General features: G+C 46.1%; 1 protein-coding gene across 2 annotated transcripts; it reads left to right on the forward strand.

The window, feature by feature from the left end:
- Positions 1 to 486: 486 nt before the first annotated feature.
- On the forward strand, positions 487 to 24,819 carry BEND4 (BEN domain containing 4). Of its 2 annotated transcripts, none has more exons than XM_035111818.3 (5): positions 487 to 1,115; positions 13,950 to 14,516; positions 16,264 to 16,355; positions 19,702 to 19,942; positions 24,377 to 24,819. In XM_035111818.3, the coding sequence occupies exons 1-5, from the start codon at positions 650 to 652 to the stop codon at positions 24,592 to 24,594; spliced, it is 1,584 nt and encodes a 527-aa protein (XP_034967709.3). In that variant the 5' UTR covers positions 487 to 649; the 3' UTR covers positions 24,595 to 24,819. The 2 variants fall into 2 exon arrangements, with proteins under 2 accessions (XP_034967709.3, XP_088514971.1); XM_088658845.1 differs by having other exon boundaries at positions 519 to 1,115; positions 19,702 to 19,871.
- Positions 24,820 to 26,536: the final 1,717 nt, after the last annotated feature.

Raw genomic sequence — 26,536 nt, forward strand, 5'->3', positions numbered from 1 at the left:
AGCTCGAAGAGTCAAACTTCCTTTCCCGCTTGAACGCGAAGAAGTTGCGCGGAGGCGGGCGAGGGTGCGCGCGGGGACCCCCTTCAGGATTCCTCTGCGCCCTTAAACTCAGGAGGTCGGGTAGCCAGCCAGCCCCCCATCTCTGCGCGACGTCTCTGAGGAAACGTGCCTGCCTGGAGCGCGGGAAAGTTCCCGCGCTGCGCCAGCCGAGGCGCGCTTTTACGCGGGAGTCCCGCGGAGTTGCCCCAGGAGGAGCCGCCGGCGGTGGCGCCCTGACTCCAGAGGGAACGGAGCGGGTTCGTCGTGGCCCCCCCGAAGAGCCCCTCCGCGGGTTTCTCGGGCAAAGCGGCGGCGGCGCCTGAGGCACAGCTAGCAGCGCCGCGCGCCGCGCTCCCTGAGGCGCTCCCGCCTCCCCACCCCGGGCCGTTCCCATTAGCGGGCGGGGCGGGGTGGGGGCTCCCTCGCTTGCTCCTCGCCGCCCTTCTCCCTCCAGGCATTGGCGAGGCCGCCTGTCAATCAGCCGCCAACTCCCCCCCGCCCGCCCGCGTCTCCCCCAGCGCCGCACGACGGGGCTCCGGAGCGCGAAGGCGGCGGCGGCGGCAGACGGGGCTCTGGAGAGCGCGAGCGAGCGAGCAAGCGGGCGCTGCTGATGGAGGAGGCGATGCAGGCGGTAGCGGAGGAGGGCCCCAGCGTGGCCAAGATCTACAAGCAGCAGCGCAGCCCTTACAGCGCCCTCAAGACCTTCCCCAGCAGCCGGAGACCGGCGCTGAGCAAGCGCTACGAGAGACCCACCATGGTGGAGATCCCTCAGGTCAGGGCGGGCGTCGGGCAGCAGCAGCAGCACTTCCAGCCCCTGCCCGCCGTCGGCTCGTCGTCGTCCCTCAGCGAGCACCAGCTGCCTTACCAGGCGCACGGCTCCTACAACGGCGCCAGAGCCTCGCAGGGCCACCCGCCCAGGACGCCGGCTCCGCAGCTGGGACATCAGGCAGCGGCTCCTGCCGCCGCTTCGTCGTCGGCCAGGTACGGCCACGGCCACCAGGGGGCAGCAAGCAGCAGCAGCAGCAGCAACAGCGCCAGCAGCAACGAGGGAAGCGGCAGCCTGGAGCTCAGCGCAGGTACCAACTTTGGCGGAGGGGGCTGGACAGGGTCGTTTGCATGCGGTGCCTCTTCTGGCATGCCTTCGCGGGAAGAGAAGTTCAGCTTCCTCCCCTCTAACACACAGACGCCCAATCTTATTCTGAAGGCCGCTGCGCAAAGTAGCAAGGGTGCCTCTGGGCATGTGCAGAGCGTGTGACAATCCGTTTTGTAGGGGGAGGAGTGCGTTCGCAGTGTTCAGAGTGATCGCTAGCCATCATTTTAACGACGCTTGCAACCAGGGGTGCCAACTTGAACGAAATAATCAATCACATGATGCGCATAATTGATCACATGATGCGCTGCAGGCACACCATTTGAATGTCAATGCCCATCAACTCGGAAGGGGGGTCTGACCCCCTCAAATATTTTATTGGGGGGTGTTGAAGGGACCTTAGCCCCTAGGCATTGACTCCTGCACTTGCAACAGTATGGCTGGTCCAAGGGTCATTGTATTTCAGATCAGAGAGGGAAATGAGAATGAGAGGAATAATTCATTGTTCAGGTGAGAGGGGAACTGGAAGTCCCCTAGCTAATGCTCTTGGCAACTGCCCTACACCAGTCCTTATGAGGAACTGGTGCCATTGGTTCACACACCAAGGAGGTCACCTCTGCGTTTAGGCGTCATGTCACTGCTGAGTTGCATGTTGATGGACATCCCTTGGAAACGGCCTTGCAGCTGACAAAGCATTAGGCAAGCTGACTATGATCCATCTTTGCTGTTTGGGCTTTGAGTTGCTTGTCCTGCTGTTAAAAGCTGTAGGGTTCTTAGGATATAGTTGGAGAGGCGGAAAGTGTTTATATTTGACAGAAGGTGCGTGAAAGAGAGATCAGTGAAGCTGAAGGTTCAAAACTGTGGTTGGTGATAAGTCTGAGTATCCCGCATGGATGGGTTCTTAAAATATTAGAGGGAAGGTCCTCCTCACCCTCCCCAACTTCATCTCAAACCCACGACCCTTCAGAAGCTTTTCACAATTGCTCAGCCTCAGAACCGGTTTTAAATTTCCAGTGCCGGAATGCAAACATCGACAATATATAGCAGAATGGAAAAAAAGAGTCTCTGCCCATGCACAAAGCACCTTAAGACGGCTGATGAATAACCACAGCCTGCATCCTACCCACACCCTCCAAGAATTTGCATACGAGCCAGAGAGCCTAGACTGACCTCCAGCCTCTCTTCCTTTAGAAATGAATAAATTGGGAAAAGCTAGGGAGTAGCCTCTGGGGACTGCAAGTTACCTGTCGGCCAGCCTTCTGTTGGGAGGGAGTGCGCAAAACACCCTACAGATTGTGGGGCGCTTTAGATCCTAATTGTGGGGAGCATTTGCTGGTGTTGGGATCTGCATCTGGACCAAACCTGCTCTCTTCAGTATCACCATTTTTCCTCTCATCGCACAGCTGCCAGGCCAAAGGGAAGAAGGGCGTGGAGGGGGAATGTAGCAGCAGGACTTAATCTAGAGGTGTGAAAACTCAGGCCAAAGGGTCAAAATGCAGTCCTCCGTGCCTCTCTGTCTATCCCACAGGACGACTCTTTCCATGCCACACCTTCTCTTCCAAAGCCATGCACCTCATAGACCCTCTTCTTTGGCCGAAGTACCTCCTGAACTGTGATAGTGCCTTTTGCTCACCTGTGTGATGAAGGATAGAAAGGGGTGTGTGAATGTGTGTTGAAACTAGCCCACTTGTTGCTCCACCTGCTTTTCCCCCTGGGCATGTGGCCTTAGGAAGGTTGCTGCCCAGGATGGGCATCACCGGGCATTTTTCAGGAGTAGGAGAAGTAAAACACTAAAGGTGGGCAGCAGAGTTGTTGTTGTTGCTGCTGCTTAGTCGTTTAGTTGTGTCTGACTCTTCATGACCCCATGGACCAGAGCACGCCAGGCACTCCTGTCTTCCACTGCCTCCCGCAGTTTGGTCAAACTCATGTTGGTAGCTTCAAGAACACTGTCCAACCATCTCGTCCTCTGTCGTCCCCTTCTCCTTGTGCCCCCCATCTTTCCCAACAAAATATTTCCCTTTTCCAGGGAGTCTTCTCTTCTCATGAGGTGGCCAAAGTTTTGGAGCCTCAGCTTCAGGATCTGTCCTTCCAGTGAGCACTCAGGGCTGATTTCCTTCAGAATGGATAGGTTTGGTCTGCAGCAGATTAGTTTCTCACAAAAAAAAGAATGTTGTGTGCACATTTTGTCTCCTACCTAAAACATTACCAATTCTAGAAACTTTTTCTCTTTTTTTAATGGAAGCTGGGACCCGGGGGATTATGGTTTACCAGTGAAAGGTAGGGACAGTGGGTGCCCATATTCCCCCAAAGGGAGTGTGCCCCCCTCAGTTCCCTACCCCTGGTCTCTCCTCTGACCAGTCCTTGCTGCCATCCACAATACTCCCTTCCATGATACTAACTGCTGAGCAGGATTCTGGACCGTTTTCACTGACCTTGGAAAAGGCTTTCTCGATTGTGTGCCCAAACCCAACTATTTGTCAGATAAGTGTACCAAATCTTTGCAGAACAAGTGGGTGTATGAATTTGTGGCTTGGGGGCACTCCCACCTAGAAGTGGACTAGGTGGCTGCTACAGGCCCCCATCTGCACTAAACATGTCAAACAGCACCAGAACACTTTGAACAGCCATGGCTCCTGGGAATTGTAGTTTGTTATGGGTGCTGAGAGTTCTTAGGAGACCCCCCTATTGCCCTCACAGAGCTACCATTCTCAGAGTACCCTGAGAAGAGGGCTTGATAGTTAAACCACTGTGACAGTTGTAGGGGGGTCTCCTAACAACTCCTAACAGCACCCTTGTCAAACTACAGTTCCCAGGATTCTTTGGAGGAAGCCATGGCTGTTTAAAGTGGTATAATACAAACATATAGTATGCAGGCTGGGCCTCCGATTCCCTCCTTTCCCTCCTGGAAAGGAGGCAGGAGAGGAAGAAGGAAGCCAGACGTCCTCAGCTGATGCCTGCTCATCTCTGCAACTTCCCATGGCTAGCAAAGCAGTCTGGGCGGTAGCAAGAAAAGTCTCTCTGTTGGCTGTGACTTCCTCCTTCCATGTCCCCCTGTGCGCACCCCCCCCCCAAAAAAAACATTTGCACCTGCCTTCTAGGAGTCTTGGACCTTCTCCACATTCCCCAAGAGGACCCACCCACATTTTCAGAAGCACTGCCATAGAGAGCCAACTAGGGGAAAGCTGAAGGACTGGGATTTTTTGCATTCAAGTTCATCTCGCTTCCTCTACAAGGATCCACTCTGATGCCTGGGAATAACCTCCCCACTCATTCTGACACATATCAGGTCTGGTCTTGTGGAATCTTGCAATTACAGCATCCCCAACTGACAAGTGTCCAGGCGCTCCTTCAGTTTTTCCCAAGAAGGACAGCCTACTCTTGAAGTCGCCTCTTCCACTGTTAAATAGCTCTTCCCAAGTTTCTGCTAATGTTCAGCCAGATTCTGCTTCCCTTCAGTCTGAACCTGCCTCAGGAGCAACAGATTATGTCTGCTCCTTCTACATGGCAGCCCTTCAAGATATTTAAAAGCATCTATCCTGTGTCCGCCTTAATCTCCTCTTTTCCAGGCTAAACATGCTCATCTGTTACCAAAAGTACAAACACAAGCTTGCTTGCCTATCTTGTTTTGGACCTTATTTAACAAATTATCTCCCCTGGTGCACATTCAACCTTCAGGGAGTAATAGGATAGAACTGAAAATATGGATGTAAAAAAAAAAAAGGTCAAAGTGTTCAAGTTGTGAGAGGAGCTGGCAAGAGGAGAAACTAAGATGTTCTCTTGTAAATGATTGTAATAATAGATCTTAAATGGTTCTTTGGAAATAGGGATGAGCTTAGCCTGAATCCTTGGAAAGATGCTACAAACAGGAATAGTCACAGAATCATAAAATTGTAGAGTTGGAAGCGATTCCCAATTGTCATCTATTCCCAATTGTCATCTAATCCAACCCCTTGCATTTCAAAAATCTCAACATGGCCTAACTGTACTGCAGGCTCATACAATAGGCTTCTTGTATTACTTTTTGTCTCCATCATGCACATATGACTTCTGCCCCCAAAGGGGACTTTTTCTTCATTTTGTAATAACTGTTGTAGATACTCTTGCTAGATAAACATTTTAAAAAAACCAAAACCTAAGACAGCCTCTGAACAAAGTTTTTCATGTGCTGCCTAAACCTTTCTGTTGAAAATGGGTTAGCATTTGGTAGAAATTTCTTCTTGTCGTCGCTTTGTGATCAAGATTATTGCTTTTTTTGTGACCTGATCTTTTGGATGAGAGCGGCACACTGCTTCTCCAATGAGGTGAGAAAAAACACAGGACAGAAATGACCATTGGAGTGACAGCTCACTCTTCTGTGACTTGCTTTCTGTAAAATTGTACTGAGATGTAGATCAAAATATTTTCTCTCTCTCAAGGTATAACCTACTAAGATGTTAAATGCATCTCTCCCTCCTCTCTCTATCCCTCTCTCTCTCTTCTCCTTTTCCTACTGATGGCTTGGTGTTAGAGCCCACGTAGTTCTTGATATGCAGCCTAAATTTGGCACCAGGAAATGGGAAATTGCATCTTTAAGCAGACTACAATCAAAAATGAATTACAATAAATCCTATATAATTGCATAGGTCATTCTCTTTAATGAGATTTTATTAACCTGACTGTCAAGCTTTTGAGTCAGGCAGATATTTTATCTTCTTCAACTGATAAAAGTGTCAGCTATAAACCACCGTATAAATATTCATAAATCTACACATCTGTGGCAGCCTATCAGCATCATTCTTTTGGACATTAAAAGCATTCTAATTACTTTCTGTCTAGCAGAGCTGAAAGGCTGACTGTTATAGTATGTGCTTGGCAGGCATGATTGCTTTTGTTTGCCATCACAAATAACAGCATCCCCGTTTTATATACTGAGGGTCCAAGAAAATAGTCAGGGTTTGACTGAGCAGGCTGAATACTGGGAGGCAACCATCTGGTTTTGATAGCAATGGGCATCTCAACTCTTCTGTTCATTTTGACACAGCCTTTGCTTGTTTATTTATATAAGAGAATGCAGGTTGCATGAAAGCCTGGTTTGGTCGCTTTGATGGCTGCTTGCCTTTTTTTTCCAGCAAACGCGATGGTTTTTCATTTGTTTTTTTTAAAGGGCTGCTTCCTTCAAATTCATTGCATCCATCAGATGCCCCTCCCTTGGTGTGCGAGCTGTATGTGCTGTGAGAGGCCTCCTTTGGCTTTGCATGCCCCTGGGGAATTTGTGTGACGGAACTAATCATTTTGGTGGGGCTAATAATATGGAGGAGTTATTCACTGCCTGGTGGAAGGGAGGTTGACAATAAGCCCTCCTGTGATTTGCCTGCCCATGTGTGTGTGCACAAATTGCCCTGTGATGTCAGACTGCTCTGCGACGGGGGGGGCCATCTCTCGCTCTGCTACACAGGTGTACCCCAAACCCTTTCCCATCCAACCCCCGATTGGAAACTTCCAAGGAAGGAGAGGCCACCACCTCTCATGAGAGTCTGTTCCACTGTCAAACAGCTCTTACCATTGGAAGGTTCTTCCTGATGTTTAGTCGGAATCCCATGAAGAACATCACATGTGATGTGCTTCATGTGAGTGCAGCATGTATGTGTCGTGAAGAACGCCCTAGATCGCTCAGGGTGTTCTACACATGGTAGGACCAAGACATGCAATTCAACGAGTTGTGTCGTCACATTCCAGAGATCTGTGTGTCACCCATTCTGTTGCTTACAGTCCTATCAATTGCTTCTCTTGTTCTCACAGGGAGTATCTACGCCACAAATATAAATTGGTGTAATAGTCATTCTTTCCCAACAGAATCACAGTTCAAGGGTGATTGGCAAGCATTCTTAGCACTTTCATCATACTACAGTTCCCAATAATTTTTGCAAAAAGCTGCAAACATTTTCAACTGTTATGAAGTTCATGTAGCTCATTGCTTTCTTCAGTTCCTGCAGATCCCATGAAGGTATCTTTGATTTACAGAATGGAAGAAGTAAATGATTAAAAATGTGATTATTCTTTCTGCCCTGCCAATAAAGCTTTTTGAATATCTGCATTCACTGTCACATCTTCTGTGTAGATCCCACCATGTCCATTAAATAAACAGGTCTTCTAAACTTGTAAATTATTTCTGTTCTGCTTTTCATGTCCTCGAGGGAGTTCAGATTGACTGGGTCGAAAGGAGGGATCAGAATATTGTTTCATTATCAAAACACCAGTGCTGTCTTTGCAGAATTGGAATGCCCTTCAGAAGGCATTTAACTGTCTGGTAAATATGATTGGATACAGAATGTCATTGCATTATTAGTCTAAGAGAATGGAAGCTACGCTTAGGTAAGAGATATGCAGAGCTGTTGTGGAAAGTAGCAGCAAAACAGCAGCACACCAGCTGAATATTGAAGCTGCCGTTAAGATTTTTCACTTTTGTACAACTGCTGTTAAAAAATTTCTGTGTGTGTGTCTGAAGAAACACGTATGTTTCAGCATTGCAGGATTGTTTTTCAAGGAAGAATGAATTGTATACAAAATGAGGCTTGTTAACAATGCAAACATTTTAGTCACTTCAGGCGGAGAGTTACCTAATTATATAAAACCATTGCGGGCACCAGAAAAGCAACCCACAGGGATCGTAGTTACACAGACCCAAAGAATAGGGAGAGATTGGTTTTGGAGCTGAAGCAGGGATACCTTGTGATTTTTTTCAGGAGAACGATTAGCGTGCATTTCAGAAGTTGCTCTCAGCTCCCTTCCTTGTACACATAGTGAGAGGGAGAGATTGCCCCTTCTGTCATTCCCACTTTTGTCCTATCTCCAGCACCTCCAGAACAGCCCATGTCACTGTAATGTTTGGACAGGGTCTGCCTGCACAAAATCCAATGCACGTAAGGCCAAATCACAAGGTAGATTCAAAAATATTTTTGAAGGGAGGAGGGAAGAGAACTGATGGCACGATTTGGACTTGTGCATGTTAGTTTTTAGGGTGTGTGCACCCTCTTCAAACATTCCTCAGAGTTGTTGCACAAAATATGGTTTGACGTTACAGACCTGCCTTACCTAATGACACTAAGCCACCTCATCACCCAGTGATTTTATTCCTAGCTTGTTCATCTTGCATTATATCTGGGTTGTTTGTTTTACTTTATATGCTGTTTGTTGTACTATTTGTTTCCTGTCTTTCCAGTGGGCCAATGGCTAAAAGCTAGTATGAGATGCTGAGTCAGTTTCAAAAGTGGCCCCTATAGGCATAGATCTGCCCTCCTGATAAGGGCCTTGCTGCTGCTTACCTAAAAGTGGGCAGGGCAGGGAGGTCAGTGGCAAAGGTACTTGTTTCATATGCCAAAGATCCCACGTTCAATCCCTGGAATCTCCCAAGGAGAGACTGCCACCTGAAATTCTAGAGGAAGTGTAGACAATTCATGAGCTAGATGAACCCAATGCAGCTTCTTGAAAGACAATTCCTGTGACTGTAGTAAACTCATGTTTCCTTTTGTGGGGCCCCATGTTGGATTGGGACCAGGAGATTGGGGTTCCAGTTGGAATCCCCCTGCATGTTTGCAATATGGTGCCAATGGGACATTTCCTCTCATTGCAAATTGCAAGCATGTGGGATAATTCCAGTTGAGACTGTGGGTTACAGCCTTTCTCTCTCCGTGGTCCTGATATGGCTTGGCTCTCTCCTGCCCGGCCTCTTTCTGGCTACTGTATTTGTTAAACCACAAAAATGGCAAACCACATGACAAATATCGCCTCTGCCTCAGCCCTAAGTTAGTGCTGTTACCATACCAGAATGTTCAATGGGCACATTGTTGTTTCACACCATCTGTCTATTATGACAGCTTCTGCAGTTGCCAGGTGCACAACTTTACCACCAACTAACGCCATGTAAAATAAGCCTATATGCTGAAAAGGCTAAGAGTAACTGCACGTCTCCCTATTGCTAGTTAGCCAGGTGTAAAGTCTGAGATCAGCTCCGCATGTTAAGAGCATAAAAAGATCAGACCAAAGCCCCATCTAGTCCAGCATCTTGTTCTCACAGTGGCCAACCAGATGCCTATGGAAAGCCTGCAAGCAGGACATGAGCACAAACACACTCTTCCCCCTTGTTATTCCTAGCAACTGGCACACTGCTTCCAATACTTCAGAACACTTAGGTCAAATAAGAGGGAGGGAGAGTGATTTCCCCTTTCCCCCTTACCCTTCTGCTGAACTCACACAGCTTGTTACCTTCATGCTTTGTCATTGGGGCTGAGATACTTCATCAGCTGGGGTTCCCTCTTGCTCAGCACAAGACTGTCCCTTTTGTTCTTATAAAGCAACATATGAACACATTCTCTGCTGTGAGTTGTCTCCATATCTAGAGCACTGTACTACATGAGAAACTCAGAAGCTCACCATTTGCACATGACCCCTGAGGCGCAAAAGGAGGAAGTGCGAATCGCCAGCTTGCTTTGCCTTCACATGCAAAGCCACCTTCAGCTTATTTGTTTTATGACATCAGTAGGAGACTATTTTCATGAGATGTTTAGTTGAGTTGTACGACTAAAGACCACGGTCAGGGCAAGGATTGCCTCTTTGAAAGTCCCCCAGTGTTTAAAAACAAAATGCCACTTCCCTGCACGTGGAAGGCTAGTGAGTTGGGTGAAAGGGTTTGAGCCTTGCTTGATGTATTAACTTTCCACGTGCAAGTAGTTTTTCTTTGATTTGTTAAAGTTTGCAGTTCAAGAAGGAATGTGCCTTTTTTTCTGCACGTTTTGAGCAGGGTTGCAAAATGCCTCTTCAGGAGGTGAAAGGCTAATTCTCAAACCTTCTGCTCTGTAGGTTTCTCCTTCATGAACATTCAGTCTTCAGTTCATAGTTTTAGTTTTGGCAAGATAATCCTTTTAAATCAGAACAGTGCACCCAAGCATGTAAATAAACACCATGCCTCTTTATGTTCTTTTTGTGAACTTTTACACCCACACAGTTGTTAATAGCACTGGATTTGGAACTGTTATCCAGCATCCAGTTGAGGCTAAGATCTGAGGGACTTGGGTATGTAAAATGATGCTGAAACTACCCAAGACTGTTCTAAGTTCTGCCTTGTTTCCTTCACTGTACCAGCTGGTGCCATTCCTACAGTAGGACAAAAAGGTTCTCCACCACAAGCTCTAATTTTGTTTGGGCACCTGAAGTTTTCAGAGAAGATGCACTGGTACATGATTTAAGAGTCTTGCTATAAACAATTGTTCCTAAGAATATCACCCCAGGACCTGTGAGGATATGACACTTAGGGAAATGTTATGGATTCCTTTGGTCAATTTTCTTCTTCAAATAAAATCTCTTACTAGCCCTCTTACAAAAGAAAAATGCAGATATTCTACTCAGTTGCTTTATAAGAAATAAACATGCATTGTCTGGCTAATGAATATAAATATATCAAGCTGTATATAATTGCCTGTATGTGTGTGTGTGCGCGCACGCACACACACACACACACATGCTTGCTCTCTTACTGTGACCTATGCCCATTAGGTCCATCTACCACTGCAAAATGTATAGCTAGAGATGCACATGGGTTTTAAGATTTGCAGCAACTGGTGCTGGGGCAGCCAACATGGTTACTTCCAGATGTTGCTGGATCTCAACTCCCATCACCCCCAATCATTCACCATGATGAGTGGAGCTGGTGAGAGTTGGGTTCTTCCAGATGCCCTGTTTATTGCACATCCACCCTGGAGACTCCGCAGAGAGGTAGTTAGACAGCACTGATTATTTCATGAGCATTTATTCTGATTCGTTTGTCTGGAGGTTAGGTGGTCTTGTGTCAAAACAAGTGCTACCAACACTGTCCAGTGTGTTTTCCCATCATTTCCTTATCACAGAAAACCTGACGTTACGGGGAAAACATGTTGTTTGTGCAGGACCTCCAGCCAACCATAATGGCACAGCGTGAATTTGCAAACATGTGACTGAATCCCAGCTGAAAATAGGAATAGGCTGGAGACACCCCTGGAGCCCAACAGTGTCTAGAGAGTGCCATGTTGGTCATCCCTGGTTTAAGCTATTGGTTGGAACATACCCAACATAGTCTGATACTATAAGTGTTATCGTTTTTTCAATATGTAAAATTGATTTTAAAAATAAAAGAGACTCAGGGCAGCAACAGCTTCCTTACTCATTTGGTGTTATATCTACCTGGAAAGCTGTCTGTGGACAAACGCTGGCTCCCTCGGCCTGAAGCAAGATGAGCTCCACACTTCATAGTTGCCTTTGACTGGACTTAACCTTCCAGGGGTCATTTACCTTTACCTTTTACCATATCTACAAATTTATCTTTTCCTGGTTTTAAAATGTAGTAAGTCATTTACATTTAAATTTGCGGCATCAAAAGTGGATCGTGCCTACAATCTAGGGGAAATCGTAATACTTAACGCAGCATATATATAATGTAATTTGAAGTCTCCGTTCCTATGTTGCTTCTTCTGTGGATGGAGGAGGTGCAGGGGAGATACAAAAGGCAGAGAACTTCTGAGAACTTGGGATCATCCTGATTAAAATGCGCACAGTAAATACAGCTTCAGGTCTAGAATCTGATTATAGGATTAAAACGGATGAAAAACTGCTGTGTATTTGAATTACAAAGTTCCAATCAATATCTTCCTTTGATATTTTTCAAAAGAGAAATGGAGTGAGTGAATAATGAGGGAAGGCAACCTTATATTGAGGCTGATACCGATATTTACATTTTCATTATTCTTTTATCATCTGATCATGATGTTAGCAGGAGTCTCTCGTTAGTTTTTTGTTTCCTGTTTTCTCATTCTCTAGAGCTGTGTGACTCCTGTGGAAGCTTCCTTCCACCAAATGTGTCCAGGATGGGTTTAGAGTTGTCTATTGTCAGGTGCGGTTGGTTTCCATTGAGGGAAAGCAGGGTTCTTCTGCCTTTAACAACGGTGTGGCAGGCAGAAATTCAACAGGCTGAGCCTGCAAAGTTTCATTTGATCATATTCTGTCTGTCAGACAATTTATTATGTGTGAAACCACTTGTTTTATTTTTGGGCCCTCCACACCACCTGCAAAAAAAGGACACACGTGTCCTCTTTGGTGAGTGGGTTGGAGGGCCTAAGCCACATACAATATACTGGACTCTTAAAAATCTGTTGGCACCCCTGGACATCTTCCAGAGTCTAAAATGACAGCATGCTGGGTGGTGGCCTTCGACCTTTAGAATCCATCAGGGCTAGAATAAGGAATAGAGTTTCTGTAGTTCTTGGGAGCTCTCCAGGGTCCTGGAGTGTCTTGCGTTTGGATGGGTATCTGGGCCAAAGTAGATGTTGCATTCACATGGGGTGGGGTTGGTTATGAAGGAAAGGCAGCTGGGAGGAATGACTGGTTGTAAGGGGGACAAACTAGCCATTAGCCATATTGTTCACCCCGCAGGTGTATATCTCCCTATGGAAGGAAGTTTTCATCAGGTGTTTGTAGACTAGACTGCTGCGGGTGTGTGAGATCTACAGAGTTCTGCATCCGAGTGCAAGACTGACAATACTTACGTCCATTCGTTCAGTAAAATGGAATTGAAAATGGCATTTTTTGCAGTTGGGTATCCTCCACCTTTGGCCCCTGGTCCCTCTGAACAAGTGCTGGTGCGAGCCAAAATTTACCATCACCACACTGATTGTCAGCAAGTGGGTCAGGGCATGCATGAAATGTGTTGAGTGTTCATTCAGGGCTGCTACTTGGGTAGCAAAGGGGACAGTTCCCTCTCTCATATGCTTCTATCTATCGCATCTGTGTCCTGTCTTTTTTTCTTCATATAGGCCAGGTGTGCATAACCTTGTCTTGCTTGTGATTGTTGCGGCAAACAAGTTAATGAGGTTGAGTCATAGGGGCTTGCCCAAGGCTACCTGTTGAGCTTCATGGCCAAAGCAGGGATTTGAACCCAAGTCTTCCCAGCCCAAAGCCATCATCTTGTGCAACACATCACTCTGGCTCTCTGGAATGCTCTTTGGATACTTTCCCCAGCCAAGTGAGAACTATTTATCCAAAAGAACTATGTGATTAGCCCTACTTGTGTGACTGGCTTATTTAAGAGTCTTCTGTGCCACACAGGACCTTGTCATGGAGAAGCAGCTTCCGCATGGGCTGAGATAGTGTCTTTAAAGTTCCATTATACCTCTCCAACATGCTGGTGATGCAATACACCAGTCGTCTGGATGTTCTGCACACACATGTCCCTTCCCTACTGAAAGTTAAGATTCTCCTCCTGCACCAAAGCAGGCTACAGACCTCTCCTCATCAAGTATTTGGGGAGTGAGGAATGCCAAGAACACATCAATGCATATAAAAGGCAGGTATAACACATCCCACCCACTGAAAGGGCCCACAAATATCTAAAATGCTTCAAATTAAGGACCAGTTTCCTGGGTAGAGGAAAATGTGTTTGTCTAGCACCTGAGAGTAGATAGTGATGGCGCCAAGCATAGCTCCCTGGGGAGAGCACCCCATAAGTGGGGAGGCACCACTGAAAAGGCCTGTTCTCTGTTGCCATCCTCAGCACCTCCTCCAGAAGGGGCACAAATAGGAGGGCCTTGGGTGCCAAACACAGGGCCTGCGTTGGTTCATGTGCAGAGAGGCAGTAATGATGATTATGATGATGCAGGCCCTTGGTGAATTTAATGTGTTTTTGTGATGTTGTCTTGCTATTTTCATCCATAATGTATTCTGGATTTTTTACTGTAATCTACTTCCTCATTCTATCCAGCTAGCCAACCAGACTGTCTCTATTTTGGGTTTCTGTGATTTGTCTCCTCTTCTGTTTCAGAGAGCCGTATGATTCTGGATGCCTTTGCCCAGCAGTGCAGCCGGGTTCTTAGTCTTTTAAACTGTGGTGGGAAATTTCTGGACAACAGCCGCACTCAGTCTTTGGCTTCCTGTGTTAAGCAGGAGAGCCTGAGCTTTAGTGAAAGACCAGAGCAGTGCCAGATTGGGAAAATGGTCCATAGCCAAGTGTCAGACAACTTGGACCTAGAGCTGCAGTACATGCACAAGAAGCAGCAAACCTCTGCTTTTCTGAGGGTCTTTACCGATTCCCTTCAAAACTATTTGCTTTCTGGAAGCTTTCCATCTCAGAATGCTTCCTCCGTGAGTGATTTTGTCCATTTGGCCGACGTGGATCCACTTTCAACCTCTCCAGTGCACACACTGGGTGGATGGACATCCCCAGCAACCTCTGAGTCCCACGGCCATCCATCCTCTTCCACGCTTCCAGAGGAGGAGGAGGAAGAAGAAGAGGAAGGCTACTGTCCTCGTTGCCAAGAGCTGGAGCAGGAGGTCATTTCATTGCAACAAGAAAACGAGGAACTCCGACGGAAGCTGGAGAGCATTCCAGGTAATCCTAACAGAACCATTTGAGACATCTAGCGCTGTAGATATATAAGATGCAAGGCCCAGTGACTAGCATCTATAAATCCCGTTAACATCAGTTTGTGCTGTTTGGTTTAAGGGTCAAGGCCACCATAGATGTTTGATGTACCAGAATGCATAGTTCCAAATAAACACGTTTCATGTCAGGATATTGTTACTTGTCACTTTGCAGCAGCATAACCAGCATAAAGTGTTCCGTCCTTAAAACATCATCCTTCATGGCTAAATAAATGGGTTAACATACTATCAGTACTATTGTTCAACTGAAAGATTGGCTAGGAATATCTATTTTTTCCAAGACCAGAGGGCTGTTCCCTCCTTCTCAAATTGGATGTTGTCAGGGCCTCTTTGAGTGTAGCACCCACCCTTTGGAAAACTCTACTTAGCTGATTTCCTTTAGCCTCCTACAAATTCCAGCGAGACAGGCGTAAGTATACTCCAGCACATTCCTTTGGCGTAACCTGTGTCCTCAGATGACTTAACATAGACCAAGGGTGGTGGTGTTGGACTCCCAACTCCCATCATCCCTGGTTGCATTGGCCATCCCAATATAGACGATGCTCAGATAACTCTCATCCTTTAGAACCAGCATCTCAAGGCCCCTATTTAATGAGAAAGGGCGTCAGTGGCCAGGTAGCATTTTGTAGCCTGCTGCCCTCTCTCACTCTCCCACCGTTGTTCTAGAAGACCCTTGCCTGAAGCCCTGGAGAGCCACTGCCAACCAGTGCAGACAACATTGTGATGTAACTCCATCCACCCCACTTGCCATTCACATTTCCCCCCTGCTTCTCCCTACTCCTGCCTCGAACTTCCTCTTACATTGTTAGAGTTCCTACTGGTTTATTCATTGTCTGTTCCCTTTCTTGCTTGGAGTGTTTGGGTACTCCTGCTGGCAGCTGGCATGAATAGCCTGCGCTGAACTGCTCACTCAGTGTGACAGGTTGCTATTTGGTATGGGCCTTCCTCACCCACCTGCACTTAGTGACTTGCTCATCTACTAAATTGCACGTAGTTTGAAGGGTCTTGCTAGGTGTGACTGCTCTGCCCACATCCACCCCAAATGATGGAAAATAAGAGGCATGCTTCATGCTGGAGGTCTAGGGCAGGCATCTCCAAACTCGGCCCTCCAGATGTTTTGGGACTACAACTCCCATCTTCCCCGACCACTGGTCCTGTTAGCTAGGGATCATGGGAGTTGTAGGCCAAAAACATCTGGAGGGCCGCAGTTTGGGGGTGCCTGGTCTAGGGGCTGCTGTGAGAAGTGGGGGAGGTGGCCTTGTGATTGACACATGGGCGAGCCCATCAAAATCATGCACAGTATGGTTGCCTGCAAGGCAACTTCCCCATGCTCGAACCACATTTCCTGCCACCACATCTCTGACTCTCTATTTCTAAGGGTCCCTGTATTCTCTTCTCCCTTCTCACCCTTACTTTATTTTACATTTCTGTCCAATATTTACCCCCCCCCCCTTTCTTCCAAGGGAGGCATTTCTTTAGTCTTGCAAAAATCCCAGGAGGGGTTGGTGAGGGCTGTCCTGCTGAGGGTTCCTTCCCACATCACAAAGGAGCAAACCTCAGGAACAAAAGAGTGAACAAAACTGTTCTGGGGAATTTACCCCGCTTTTGTGAAATAGTGTTTTGACTCGCTGATACGTTTGCCTTTTTAACAATAAGCAGCAGGTGTACACTCACTTCCCCTGTTTTTCCTACAGTGCCCTGCCAGACTGTTTTAGATTACTTGAAGGCTGTTCTTCAGCATCACAATCAGCTTATGATTCCTCAGCCAGCGGAGCAGCCAGCAGAGGTACTGTACAGGGGTGATAAGAAGTGCCTGGGGCCTGGCTACTTCAGTGGGCAAGTGTGCACAGGGAAATAATTCAAATGCTGGATGAATATGCCTTTTACTTTAAAAAAAGAAAAAGTGTAACAGCAAAACTCTCATTTATCTTCTGCAGTACATTACTACATTTACACGACACTGAGAACCATTCACTCTCAGCCTAGGTACATTGATAATACACATCCTGGTGCAAGATTTGCTGTTTACATGCCCTTCCCTCACCTGTAATAAATAATAATAATAATAATAATAATAATAATAATAATAATAATAATAATAATATTTATACCTCGCCCATCTGGCTGGGTTTCCCAACAGAATTAATAGCACAATCAAACATCAAACATTATAAACTTTAACCCGAATGATAACACCTCTTTGTGGACATTATTGTGTAATAGACCCCAACTGATGTTAAAGGTCATACATACAGCGGACGACAAGCATTAGAAACTTGAGACTTACTCCCTGTTACAGTGGAACCTCGGTTTTTGAACATAATCCATTTTGGAAGACCGTTCGACTTCCGAAACGTTCGGAAACCGAGGATCAAAGGGCTGGCTGCAAAGTCCATTGGGGGGAAATCGAAAAACGCGCCTCGGAAGCCGTTCACTCCTGGGTTTTCGGCTTCCAAAATGTTTGGCAGCTGAGATGTTTGAAAACTGAAGTTTGACTGTACCGGTAAAACTTATATACCCAGTCCATGTGTGAACTACAAGTTTGATGTGACCATTTCAGCTATCATCCGGACTTCTCTCCACATAGGATTAGCTGGTGATGTGCTTCTGCTATTGTCTGAATTCATAATTTGAGATGGTCCTACAGAAATGAGTTCTTTTCACTGCAGCTGTGGGAGACATCTAATATGTTAGCACTAGCTAAACATATTCCATTGCTGTGTTGTGGTGAACAATTGCAGCCTTTGATCCATGACCTCTCTACAGGCTAATTTAACAGTGATTCCCTCTTTGTAGGGAATTGTAATTAGGTGAGGCTTTTCTTGGGGAACTGTAGCAGCAAACACTCAGTATCTAACCGAACTTCAGTTCACATGATATTTTAGAGGAAGCTGTAACAGTTGCCAAAATATATAAGCACTGTAGATTGACGGTGTAGGTGAGGCCTCTGTGAAGCAGGATGCAAGGCACATACCTGAACATTGCCTCTCTCTCTTTTTTACATATTTCCACATAACGTTACGTTAGAAGGTTTTTCATTCTGTTTTGTAAGTTTCTGTCTGGCTCTATGGATAGATAGCATCATTTGCTGCTACGGAGGTTAAAATGTGCTTTGTTCAGTTGGTTAACTACATCACAGGAGTTTTTGCCAAAACACAGCATACTTTTCACAAAGGGTTATTGTGTCCAGTAACATACTACTTACAGAAATCAGTGCCATTAAGTCTAGAGTTCAGTGCAGCAAGCTGCAATTAGACCACTGTGCGCACACTCAACAATAATTGAGGGGTCGGACTGTTAAAAGAGGGAGATATTTGAGTAGCGCCATTTGTAATTAGGTCAACTTTAATATCCTCTCCAAGGAAAAAATGCAGTGAGATCTGAACACCCCTCCCCCAAAAGCCATATGGACATAGGGTTTTACATTACACGTTGAGGCTTAAATGTCCACAGGCAAAGTGACCTAAATCTTGTGCTGACCAGGAGGGCAACTTGCTGCATACTCATTACATGAAAACGTTAAGCAAACATCAATGTTTCACACACTTTCCCCTTCCCAAATCGTGAAATATAAAGCAACAACTCTAGACATCTTGCTTACCTGGGAGCAAGTGCCATTCAACTCTCTGGGTCTTGCTACCAATCAAGCACCCTTAGGATCAGACTACATGTTTGCCACAGGAGATGGTATTGGTTTACTCTTTACAAATATATAAGTTGAGCAGGTTTGTATGAGAGTGTAGGAAGAAATGTGCAGGTTATACATAATCTTAGTGCCTCCAACTCCAGTGCCCAAAGCCCAACTATTCATCACTTGCTTTGACCAGGAAACAAAACACCCAATAAGACTCAAAATGGCACCCAATTCAGCTCCCTTGAGATGAGTGAAACTTTGTTCCAGGTGCTTGGAATAGCCTGTTCTCCCTTCAGTGTCCCTCACCAACAGTTAGACCCACACCAGAGCTTCAGGAGATACCTATTTCTCCACAGCCGCATGGCCCACTTGCAGTTAAGCGTTACCCTGAACCATTAGTTTGTGTCAGGATTTACCTTGTGTTTAAGAAAGGGAGGCCGAGTTCATGGGGGCCCAGCACCCCCTGGTTTTGTATATTTGCTTCCTACGGGGAACCTTCCCTGCTTTGACTTGTCTGCTGAGGAACTAGTTAGAGTCCAGCATGGAACCTTAACCTGCTGCTGAGGATTCTGGGCCGCGTTCTGAGTCACACAGGCTGTTTGAGCCAGGCCTGGTGGACCTCACTGCTGGTTCTCTTCAACTGTTCACTAAGAGTGTGTCCAATAACATATCCGTAGCACATCCTTGTATCTGGAGGTTGCAGGAGAATATTTGGTGGTTGAGTGCAAGCCATTGTACTGATTGTCTCATGGAGGAACCCCACCTGAAGCTTCCACAGAACCCCAGAGGTTCCTATCAGGGTGAATGCCTGTTTATGGGCTTCCTTAGCTGGGCATTATAAGCAAACAGCAACCAAGAGATTTTGTGTGGGGAATTGTCCACCCCACAAAGCTGCCATCTGCCTTTATGTAGAATTCATTAATAGTCATGCTGCCCTGGGAACTTAGGGTTTGTAACTTTTGTTTATTTGCTTTAGAGTTTTCCCTGCAACTTAACTGCTGTCAGGTTCTAAGGGTGTTAAACAAAAGGTAATACGTTAATTATGTAAATGGAATTATTATAAAAAGTAGCGTCTGAAGTAGCTATCCGTCAGCTGCCATTGAAAGGCCTGTTTGATCACACTCTTCAAAAGACATTTTTGCACATTCTAATAGATGAAGAAAGAAAATTATATTTAAATAGCTTTCCCAATCACTGGATCTTGACACTTTTTAACCTACCTGCGAAAGTACATTATAAATAGCTTCTTTCCTCTCAAGGTGTTCATTATACCTCACTGGTTCTTGTTATAGAAAATGCAAATGATTTATTTTTTTAATGCTCGTTCTCAGTATGAGCAAGTCCTTGTTCCCATCAGCCTATGTTTTCACTGTCAGCATTTCACGGCTGCCTAATTTCTGTTTTATTTTATTTGGCAACTGACTTCATCTTCTCTGCCTGTTAGCCTTCTGAAAAACCAGGAAACTGTTCTGCTCTCTCTCTCTCTCATTTTTTTTAGGGGAGCAAACAGTTGCTTAACAACTATCCTGTCTACATCACTAGCAAACAGTGGGACGAGGCAGTGAACTCCTCAAAGAAAGATGGGCGGCGGCTCCTTCGATACCTCATCCGATTTGTCTTCACCACCGATGAGCTTAAGTACTCGTGCGGCCTTGGGAAAAGGAAAAGGTCAGTGCAGTCAGGAGACACTGGTCCTGAAAGACGCCCTCTGGATCCAGTAAAAGTAACATGTCTCAGAGGTACTACATCTTCTCACTCGGTGTCCACCATACACAATCTCCATTTCACCGCATTGGCTTTGGGCTTTTAGGCAAGAAGGCTTAGCTTCCTGTTCTCTCATGTGGCCCGGTGCCTTCCAAATGCTTTGGACAACAACTGCATCAGCCCCAGCCAGGATACCTTCTTTTAGTTTGGAATGATTGGAGTTGTAGTCCAAAACCGCTGGTGAGCACCAGGTTGGAGATGTCTGGTCTAGAAAGAACAGGGAGCTTCCTGTAAACATGGGGTTCATGGGGCTTAGGTTGCGCCATCAATCGATGGGAGATGGGTTGACTGATCACTTACCTCTCTAATCAGTTTATCCAGCAGTTTTCAGACTGTGCTCTGGGGAACTCGGGGATTCTTCACTAAGACAATTAGCATGGGTTGGAAAGTGTCTCTGGAAGACTGCCTCCTCCTGCTCCTGCTCCTCCTCCTCACCACCACCCATTTCCCCCTGCAGTGCACAGATGTGAGGATGTATTCAAGGATGTGCTCTCAGTTGTTGCTAGGTGACAATGAGGTCCCAACTGGCCTGATGTGAACAGAGCATGTGCCCTAGACAAGAATATGCCCCAGAATTTGCTGTAGGCTGCTAAAGGGCTCCTCAGTAGACAATGCAAAGTGTTCATAAATATAGAAAGTTAGAGCAGCATTGAGAACATGCTCCCCCCCCCAAAGAAAAAACCTCAAAAGAGGTCCTCTTTTGGAGATAATTAACATTTCCTTCACTAATTTACAGTGGACGCTCAGGTTGCGAACGTAATCCGTGCGGGAGGCACGTTCGCAACCTGCAGCATTCGCAACCTGCAGCACCGTGTCTGCGCACGCGCGGGTTGCGATTTGGTGCTTCTGCGCATGCGCAAAGCGCAATTTAGTGCTTCTGTGAATGCACGAGCACCGAAACCCAGAAGTATCCCATTTCAGTACTTCTGGGTTTGGCGCAGTGCGCAACCCAAAAATGCACAACCTGAAGCATCTGTAACCCAAAGTATGAGTGTATTATGTAATAAGCCCAAGCAGCTGTTCATTAGATGACAAGGCCATCTTTAATATTTTCTTTTTCATTCTCCAACATAGTAGGAAGCCAAAATTAAAACAGCCTCCACAGCAAAAAGGGTGTTCTTACCCAAGCCCCTCTCATCAAAACACAATCCAATTTCTTATAATTGACCCTGGCTTTTCAAATCAACTAAAACTTTAATCAGACTTTAAATTAAACTTGATTATAAAATAGATTAAGGTTGATTAATCTACACATTTAAATCTAATTACTTGGATTCACTGTTTGGGAAAAAATCAGGTGGCTTTTCTTGTCCCGATTAGTCCTTGATTGAATGAAATGTGGTTCTTCATTGAAATCAATACACTGTCTTCAGAATAAGAGAGAGAATTGTTTCCAAAGTCCATTTTTAATGAGATATGGAAACCATTCGTAATGGAATGGAACAGACGATATCCTGGTCTTATGGCCACAGTCTAGCCCTGGGTGCATACAACTCATTGTACAGTACACAACAACTAGCATGGTCCAGTTGCAAAAGATGCAACCAGTAAAACCAGGGAGAGATGGAATGACTGGCCCTTGCAGAGGTGCCTCTACAGCAACTGCTCATGTGTCAATGTGCTTCCACCCATAGATCTCTCTTGCCAGGTCAGCACATACTGTATTTACTCAAGTCTAATGCCCCATCGAATCTAATGCGCACCTCAATATTCAGAACCTTGAAACAACAACAAAAGTATTTGCTGGCGGATGTAACTCGCTTCCTCTGCAAGGATCTTGCACATCTTCTCGCTAGCTTTTAAACTGCTCCATTGAGGCCTGCAGCTGCTCACCCCTCAATGGAGAGGTGGGACAGAGCCTGCACCCCACTGCCGGCTAGCATGAGCTCGCAGTGAGGTACGTATTTACTTGAGTCTAATGCGCCATTGAATCTAATGCACACCCAATTTTTCGCAGCTTAATTTGGCAAACAAAAAAGAGAGAGAGAGATGTGCATTAGACTCAAGTAAATACGGTAATGGGTTTTATTACCTTCGAAGAGCAACGGTGAGATTATTTCAGTGTTCTTTTCATGTCATGCTATGGCCATGTAAAGCAGCAGATCGTTTCAGAAGAGAGAAAATTCTTTCTCTTCCACCTCCCCTTTACGACATCTAAATGCCGAGGCACCGGAATGGGACTTTTCAAATGCCAAGCACACTGGCTCCAGTCGAGTGCTAAGGACTAGTGGCTTTGGCAGGCCTACAATTAGCACTAGGCATTCGACTGGCATTTGCAGGACCCAGGTATCCCTTGCAGGGCTGACACCTTGTGCGCTGTCACCTCGGTTGCCTGACAGGCACACTTGCTGCAGATGTCAGCCTCCTGCTCCTGCTTGCTTGAGAGCCGGCTCGCCCTGAAGCAGCACTGTTAACAGCTCAGGAAGATTAGCACCTGCTGAGCTGTATGGGTTATTGCAGCTCTGCTGATGCTGAAGCCCTTTCATGGGAGGGAGGGAGGCAGGCAGGCAGCTGTTCCCCCCCTCATGCTCACAGGCTTACAAGTGGCAGCGCTGTCGTGCTCAGGTCCAGGGTGGTCAGCCTTGAGCAGGCCCACTCTCAACAAAAAGAAGGCTGAAGCTCACAGCATCAGCAGCAGAATCGCCCCTCAGAGGCTTGAGGAGCAGCAGGTGTGAGTACGGTGGCAACTTGGGCTCCGAATGGGATGCACTTTGAAAGATGCATCCATCTGTTTGTGATGCAGATGCGGATCTGCATCCAGGTTCACATTTGCCCTGGCTGCACACAGGCACGGAAGTGTGCTTCTGCATGCTAGCTTGCTGGATCAAGGCTGTCCTTAAATGTCAGCACTGGGGTGCTCAATTGCACACTAAATATATATATATATATGCAGGTGGTAAGCCTTTTGCACGTAAATTGCCTATATACCTCACCAGTCAAGGCATGCAAGCATTAAGTGGGAGAATTAGGCAAAACATAATTTAGAGTTTCAAACACATCTCTGTTGGTTTGGTGGCTTCTTGCAACAGCATTTGACACTGTTGAAGGGAGCTTCCACGCAGTCCCCGATAGTAGACTCAGTATGGCTTCTGCATGCAATTATTTTTTTTTATAGTGTCGACACAACATCGTCTTCATCAAAATGCCATCCCATATTCCCCATCCCACCCTCTGTCCCATTTGATCCGGATTTACTCCTTCCGCAAGTTTTATTTTTACTTCTCAGATTTTCCCAGGAAACAATAATCCACATTAAATGGGAAGGTGATGTGGGACAGCATTTTGCTGAGGGCATTGCATGGACACTGAGCAAATCTTGCTTGGCACTAACCCCACAGTAGGGTGCTGTGTGGAAGCACCCAACATTTGAAGTGGGTGTCTACGGGCATTATGCCTATTGCTCCAAATGGCTCGCTGAGGCTTTTTGTTATGTTGGGGGAGGTTTAATTTTAATGTGGCCCAAGGTGATAGCCATAGATTATATTTCTAGAACATGAAATAATCCTACAAGGAAGGGAGAGGGAGAAGGCCACCTTTTCCTAAGCCCTGCCAGTTTGTGCAGGCAGAGTAGAAGGCAGTGTCCCCTTTTACAGCTCTTGTTAATTTCATTCTTTATAACTCAATATCCGGACAACATATTATTTAAAAACATCTTGAAGCATTTCACAGTAAGAGTTGCTCAAAATTCTGAAAACTTCATTAAACTGCAGTCGCGTATGTACAATGGCTTTGAGTAACAACTGGAAAAAAAATATCCAAAGGAGCATAAAATTAAAATGGTAAAGAAAGCACTCTTGTCTTGGGAGTCCTGCATAACTCCATCCCACATGCCCTATCAGCAGCAAAACAAGGACTGCAGAATTGTGGAGTTTGAAAGGGACCACAAGGGCCCAACCCTCTGCAATGCAGGAATCTTCTGCCCAACATTGTTCAGAATAGCTTGACTTGGTGAATAAGTTGTGCAAAATAAGAAAAGCCGTGCCAGTGTGTTCTTCCTGTGTTAATTTTACAGAATCAAAATGTCCACTTTTCGGTGCAGTATTTTAATTTATTTTATTTAGATGTTTTCTAACCCCTTTTTCCTGTTCCTTAACATCCCATGCATCCATCACTCCTTTCCCTCCCAAACACCTCAATTGCTAACCCAAAAATGCTTTCGGAAACCCATACTGTGCAGCCGCCTGGGACTAACTGTGTTAATTTGCACGGTGTGTTGAAGCCCCTGATGGGAGCTGGAGAAAGGACTACGTGTTGCAGGAGTTAAAGCTTTGGGGTTGGCTCTCTTAGCATTGCCTCCAAGAATATACACCCTGTGTATGAATGTGATGAATCCGCATGCCACTGCCCAGCCTGCGAGAGAGCTAATGGTGCCAGTGGGCCGCTGTTGCTAACTCCACATTTTCCTGCAGAATTCATTAGGATGCACTGCACGTCCAACCCTGATTGGTGGATGCCTTCTGAGGAACAGATAAACAAGGTGTTCAGTGATGCCGTGGGACATGCACGGCAAGGCCGTGCGGTGGGGACGTTTCTGCACAACGGCAACTCGTATTACGAAGGGATTGAGCAACACAGTTCGCAAGATGACCTCTTCAACAGGGGCATCCACGATGGATCTGGAGACTGATGGCAAAGGGGAGGAAACACACACACGTGTATTGGGGCAGTGAAAGAGACTGCGTGTTTGATGTGCTGTTTGACGTGACTTAAGAACCCAAAGCATGTTCAGAGTCTTGTTTCATCCAAGGCCTTCCTGTGAAATCCCATAGTATCTAAGCCCAGGCTTCTCAAACACAATAGAAGGACGCAAACCTACTTCTGAGTGGGTGGGGAAAAGAATTCTCCTCCACGCAAAATAATAATAATAATAATAATAATAATAATAATAATAATAATCCCATACCTTGAAAGTTGGCACGTCAGGAAACAGGCCAGGCTAGGAAGCGTCTGCCTTACATGTTTGTTTGTTTTTATGTGAAGGATTTCCTTTCCTGTATTTTCCATATGTGAGTCTCCACCTGCCATCTTAACGCACAAAACTCATATGCGGTTTTATCTTCTCACGTGTGGCAATGAAAACCAGTCTCTCAGCTCTATATAGCTTCACAGTGGCCAAACACAGTCCCACCCCCCCACCGACACACAACTTTACACTTCTGAGTTCATGTGTAATTTTGGGGATTAGGAATGTGTAGTGACATTTCATTAAATCTGGAAGGCATCTAAATCAGGGAGAGTTTTGACATGTTGCATTTTATTTTGGAAGTTTTCCTACCTTTTTGGGGTGGGGTGGGGGAGGATGTCACCTAAAGATGCTGGAACTAGTCTATACTGCTAATAGATTAATAAATGTTCCAAGAGATAACTTGTTACTTTTCAAGCTTTCTCTGTTGCTTTAAATGTTTTCTGGATAGCCTTGCTTTTGCTTGTGCCACGCAGTTTTGTGTACAATCACTAATTCGGGAATACACTCCTGCTCTCTGTCAGGTGTGCAGTGGCCCTTACATCCCTAGGTGGCATAATCTTAACATTTCATATTTTAAGCTGAAGAAGTGTCACTGACTCAGGCCCACAGGCCAAGACCAAACAAAAGTCTGCACTCTGGGAGTCCCCTGCTTATTGACCTCAGCCATTTGCTTGTTGATGTGCAAAAGAGCAGCTGTTCCCCGCCCCCGCCCCCCGAAAAACAAAGAGCTAAGTCCCACATGGTGGTGACTTGAAACAGTTCAGAGCTGCTCTGTGTGAAATAAGCTAATGTGCAAAATAAAAGAGCATAGTCTAAAAATATGCAAGATCTTGCAATATCAAGTTTGGGAGCTGCTGTTTGGGAGTCTTAAAGAATAATCTGTAAATGTATAACACTTCTAGAAATAGCTTATTCTCGTTATTATTTTGGGGTTTTGTTGTTTCAAGTTCTTCCTCGGAAGTGTATTTGCCTCACAAGGCGCTCAGCAGAAGAAACACCCTTTCGTAGGTACGGTTGACACCACCACCCTCGATTTGTGTCACATATCTCTCCCTCCTCTTGCAGCCCCCCTTGCCACAGTACAACCAACACCATTCCATAGAAACATAGTGTTGAAAGGGACCCTGAGGATTATCTAGTCCAGTATCCTGCAATGCAGGAATCTCGACTAAAGCATCCATGGCTGATGGCCATCCAACCTCTCCTTTAAAACCTCCAAGGAAGGAGAGTCCACAGCCTCCCGAGGGAGTCCGTTCCACTGTCAGAAAGTTATGCTTGGTGTTGAATCAGAATCTCCTTTCTTGTAAATTGAAGCCATTGGTTTGGGTCCTGGTAGGCTTGGGCAGACTTCCTCCTGGCCCCAGGTTTGGTTGGCCAATCAGCGCCAGCCTGTCTGCTCCCAATGGCAGGGAATAAATTGAAGCCTGGCTTGGAGGTCGTTCCTTCTGCTTGCTTTTACTGGGTTGCTGCGGGGTTACGGGGTCTTGGCATGCAAAAGCTAAGCGCTTTTAAACCTCATGGGTGTCCAGTACACACTCGGCTCTCTTCCACTGGAACCTGTAGGACTTTGAAACCAAGCTTAGCTTTAGTTGGCTCACATCCT

The sequence above is a fragment of the Zootoca vivipara genome, chromosome Z1 (genome assembly GCF_965207765.1).
Source record: "Zootoca vivipara chromosome Z1, rZooViv2.hap1.1, whole genome shotgun sequence".
Classification (NCBI taxonomy): domain Eukaryota; kingdom Metazoa; phylum Chordata; class Lepidosauria; order Squamata; family Lacertidae; genus Zootoca; species Zootoca vivipara.